At 38.8% G+C, this 5,000-nt stretch overlaps 1 protein-coding gene and 1 long non-coding RNA gene across 2 annotated transcripts in view; one reads left to right on the forward strand and one right to left on the reverse strand.

Annotated features, from left to right (window-relative positions):
- LOC133557034 (uncharacterized) overlaps positions 1-5,000 on the forward strand; it is a 53,936-nt gene that overhangs the window by 31,181 nt on the left and 17,755 nt on the right. The gene's annotated exons all lie outside the window — the stretch shown is intronic.
- Positions 1-5,000, reverse strand: part of LOC133557033 (probable global transcription activator SNF2L2) — a 33,586-nt gene that overhangs the window by 16,301 nt on the left and 12,285 nt on the right. The window contains exons 2-3 of the mRNA XM_061907317.1: positions 642-868; positions 479-584 (exon numbers count right to left, since the gene is read on the reverse strand). Coding sequence (XP_061763301.1) covers positions 479-584; positions 642-868 — 333 coding nt within the window. The remainder of the gene's footprint in view (positions 1-478; positions 585-641; positions 869-5,000) is intronic.

Below are 5,000 nucleotides of genomic sequence, written 5' to 3' on the forward strand. Positions count from 1 at the left end.
TAGTACAGTAATCAGAGTTTTCAGAATCATAAGAGTTGTATTGCCATTGTTTGAGAAGGGGTTCAGGAACTAGAAATTTAACTTGACGCAATTCGTGCAACGTAATTAAATTCCTAGTTTGTGAACCCCTTCTCAAACAATGGCAATACAACTCTTCGGATTCTGAAAACTCTTCTGATTACTGTACTACGTATTTACAGTAAGATATACAGTATATACAGTAAGTAGCTAACAACAACGCAAACATAGCAGGACTAGCTTGATTGATTGATTAATTGATTAAAACTTTTATTAGTAGATTGCACAGTACATATTCCGTACACTAAATGGTAACACCCGAATAAGTTTTTCAACTTGTTTAAGTCCGGGTCCACGTTACTCAATTCATGATAATGCTATGCCGTCAGTTAGCGGTGTTAGCACGGTGTGTTGTTTACAGTACTAAATAGTGTCCGTTGTGCGATGGCGGTCATGTTACCCTGATCCTTCTGAAGTCCACGGGCTTCCGGATCAGCTCGTAGTACTCGGGCGCTTCCTTCCTGGAGGGAAGCTGGACGAAGCCTTTACTGATCTGTCGACCCAGACTAGAAAGATCGCAAGTTCAGAAGCGACCGACGTGACGGGCTTCGAAGGCAACTCACCCGTCCTTGTAGTTGACCACCATGTCCACCAGGGTGCTCAGTTGACGGGTGAGCTCGGGCGGATTCGGCGGCAGCTTCTCGGCGGGCGGCCGCCCTCGCTTCCTCTTGACCTTTTCTCCGGTTTCCTGCGCCGCCTGGAGCGTCTTGTCTTCGCCCTCGCCTTTACGCTTTTTCTGACCGCCGTCCTCCTCCATCTCCTGCGGGGAGCTCTTCCCTCCCGCTTGAGGCTGCGGCGAGACAAACATTCGAACTAGCAACCTCAGGAGGTAACGAGGGCGTTTTATGAAAACTTGTTTGCGTCCCTTCTTGTGCACATCATTCGCTCAATCGGTCAAAGAACAAAATTGCTGTTTGTTTGAGGCAAGTAAACTATTAACTAGAGATGTCCGCACTACATTATCGGGCGATAAATGCTTTAAAATGTAATATCGGAAATGATCGGTATCGGTTTCAAAAAGTAAAATTTATGACATTTTAGAACGCCGCTGTACGGTGTGGTACACGGACGTACGGAGAAGTACAGAGCAGTTGCGTCTCCCAGTCAGAAGACCCTCCTCTCTCCATCTCTCCCACACACAACACAGCAGTTTTAGCTAGACCATAGCATGAGAGGTTTACTGACGCTTGATGACCTCATCAAACCGCCGCGAGCGGAGCATAACAACAACAAGAGTGTGTTGTTGCCGGTGCTGTATCCGTGTGTTGTTGCCGGTGCTGTAGCCGTGACATGGTGACTAACGACACCATGTCTATGGTTTGGGATTATTTTAAAGTGTCTCTGATGGATAAAAAAACTGGCAATTTGCCATGACTGCAAAAAGTTGGTTATGCAAGAAGGAACCAAGACGTCTTCCTTTAATACGAGCAATTTGACCTCCCACCTCTTCAAGAATCATAAAGAGATACACGATGAATACAAGCGGAAGATGGATGAAAAGTGCACACCGAAAAAAAGTAGTACCATAAAGTTGTAGCTTAAAGACTCTGCCGAGAAAAAAACAACAAAAACCACCGCAAGGCGAAAGCCCACGTTGTGGTCAGGGACATCACACGCAGTATGGCAAAAGCTACGGTGGAGTTTGGTGTGGCTAGTCTGCCCTGCATGGCACACACTTTCACACTTTGCAACTTGCAGTGAACGGAGGTGCCCTGTCTCAACGCAGCATTTCAGAAGCTCTGGCTGACTGCTGGACCACTTCAAGCACTCACCACTAGCTTGCAGCACATTTTTGTTAGTCATACAAATACGTTAGAGCAGGGCAGACTGAGCCCAGTTTATAATATCCTGTTATACAGTATACCAGGCAGTCCTGCACTAAAGGAGGACTATGTTATTGTTTACTTCATTACTCTAGTATACTCTGGACTGAAGTTGTGTGCCTTCATTGTTGTTTTGAGGCATGTTTAAAAAAAATAATGCACTTTGTGAAAGTCAAAGTATAGTACTTCCCATATTTGGAGCGGCTATCAAGATTATCTCAGGGAGAGCATGTCCCAAATTCCAAGCTGCTGTTTTGAGGCATGTTAAAAAAATAATGCACTTAGTGACTTCAATGATAAATATGGCAGTGCCATGTTGGCACTTTTTTCCATAACTTGAGTTGATTTATTTTGGAAAACCTTGTTACATTGTTTAATGCATTCAGCGGGGCATCACAACAAAATTAGGCATAATAATGTGTTAATTCCACGACTGTATATATCGGTATCGGTTGATATCGGAATCGGTAATTAAGAGTTTGACATTATCGGAATATTGGATATCAGCAAAAAAGACATTATCGGACATCTCCACTATTAACTTTGTTTTAATACTGTAAAAAAAAATCTGTCAATTTTACGTAAAATGTAAAAAGTTTTTTTTTACACAAAATTACTGTAACTTGAAAAAACGGTTACTTTCAGGGTAAAATTTCAGCAACTAAAACTATTTTTTTTTATCAGAAAAACCTAAGACCGTTGTTTTAACAGTGCATTAGCGTTCAACCCTTTGAGACACTCGTGATTTAGGGCTATATAGGTAAACAGTGATTGACATTAATTGATTACTGTAAATGGAAAACTGTACCAATGTTATCTTTTATTTTCACGGTAAAATTCTGCTGACTGAACCGCCATTTTTTTCACGATAAAAATCTACTCTTGTGGTTTTTACAGTGGAAAACGGTACCATTGCTGCTTTTATAATAAAATTCTGGTGACGGGGGTGTCCTGGTTTTCAACAATGAAATCAACGGTAGTTTTTACAGTGCATCACTGTAAATAGAAAAACAGTACCACTGCTCCGTTAATTTACACGGTAAAATTTTGACGACTGAACAGCCATTTTTTTTCACAACAAAGTCGACTGGATAAATCACCCAAAAAAATTCCCGGGCGCGGCCGCGGCTGCTGCTCACTGCTCACCTCACCACTCAGGGGGTGAACAAGGGTGATAGGTCAAATGCAGAGAATAATTTCACCACACCTAGTGTGTGTGTGACAATCATTGGTACTTTAACTGTTTAACTTTAACTTGTGTTGTTTTGACAGTGAACAACAGTACCTTTGCAATGTTTACAATAAAATGATGGGGACAGAGGTGTCCAGGTTTTTTTTTAACAATGAAACCTACGGTACTTTTTACAGTGCAGCACTGTAAATAGAAAAACAGTATCACTGTTACCTTAATTTTTTACGGCAAAATTCTGATAACTGCGCTGCCATAGTTCTAAGGTAAAATCTATGGTTGTTGTTTTTACAGTGCATTACTTAAATGGAAAAATGTTTACGATAAAAATGTTTTAAAGTTTTTTTAACGATAAATCTAAGGTGTTTTTTTTTACATTGCATTACTGTAAATGGAAAAACGGTACCACTGTTGTTTGAAGGGTAAAATTCTGCCAACTGAGCTGCCCGTTTTTTTAACGGTAAAATCTGATGTTGTTTTTACAGTAGACTACCATAAATGAAAAAAACAAAACAGTGCAATCGCTATTTATACGGTATAATTCTGGCGACATAGCTGACAGTTTTTTTTTAATGATAAAATCTACGATCGTTTCTACAGTGCATTACTGTAAATACAAAAACAGTGGCACTGTTGTTTGAATGGTAAAATTCTGCCAATTGGCCAGCCAGTTGTTTTTTATGGTAAAATCTGCTGCTGTGAATGGAAAACCAGTACAATTTTATTTTGACTGTAAAATTCTGGCGTCAGAATTGCCTGTTTTTGTGTACAATAAAATCTACAATAGGTTTTACAGTGCATTACTGTAAATGGGAAAATGCTACATTTGTTGTTGTTTGGGTAAAATTCTACCAACTGAGCTGGAAAAATAATACCATTGCTCTTTTTACGGTAAAATTCTGACAACAGAGTTGCCCGTTTCTGTTTTTTTTTTTTTTTTACGATAAAATCTACTTTTTTACTTTGCATTACTGTAACTGGAAAAGCAGTGCCACTATTATTTAAATTTTTACGGTAAAATTCTGGCGACTGCACTGCTTTTGTTTTAAGGTGCATTTTCTAAATGGAAAAACAATACCATCGTTATTTTTACTGTAAAATTCTGCTGACTGAACTGCCAGTTTTCTTTCACGGTAAAATCTACTGTTGATTTTACAGTGCATTACTGTAAATGGAAAAATGTTCCATTGCTATTTTTAAGGTGAAATTCTGGCGACAAAGTTATCTTTTTTTGACGGCAAAATATGCTGGTGTTGTTTTTACAGCAGATTACCTTAAATGGAAAAACAGCAATTGATATTTTTATGGTAAAATTTTGGTGACAGAGGTACGTTTTTTTTTTTTTTTTACCATAAAATCTACGATAGTTTTTACAGTGCATTACTGTGAATGGAAAGACACTTATTTTTATGGTAAAACTCTGCCAATTTAGCTGCCAGTGTTTTACCCTAAAGTCATTGTTTTTACAATGCATTACTGTAAATGAAAAAACAGTACCATTGCTGTTTTTACGCTAAAATTCAGGCGTCTGAGCTGCCAGTTTTTGTATGATAAAATCTACATAATTTTTTTATAGTACTTTTTTTAGATGAAAGTTGAGATTGATGATGATATTTTTCCGATGCACTGACTCAAATTGCTCCGATGTAATCCCTGTGCTGCTCACAGCCAATAGGGGGCATATGTGCAAAATATCTGCTGATGGCTATGTTTTATAAGATTTGGTTTTAGTTATCGCAATTGTAAACTTGTAATTCCTTGAAATCCAGCGCCCAAAAAGAGAACACCACACGTAAGGTGACACAGTCAGCTGCAAAATTATGGGGCCCAAGAACAAGTTGACAAATAAGTTGAGGAACAGCATTAAATCAAATAAAGTACTTGTAGCAAAGTACAACATAAAAATTGTG

This window comes from Nerophis ophidion, linkage group LG08 (genome assembly GCF_033978795.1).
Source record: "Nerophis ophidion isolate RoL-2023_Sa linkage group LG08, RoL_Noph_v1.0, whole genome shotgun sequence".
NCBI lineage: Eukaryota > Metazoa > Chordata > Actinopteri > Syngnathiformes > Syngnathidae > Nerophis > Nerophis ophidion.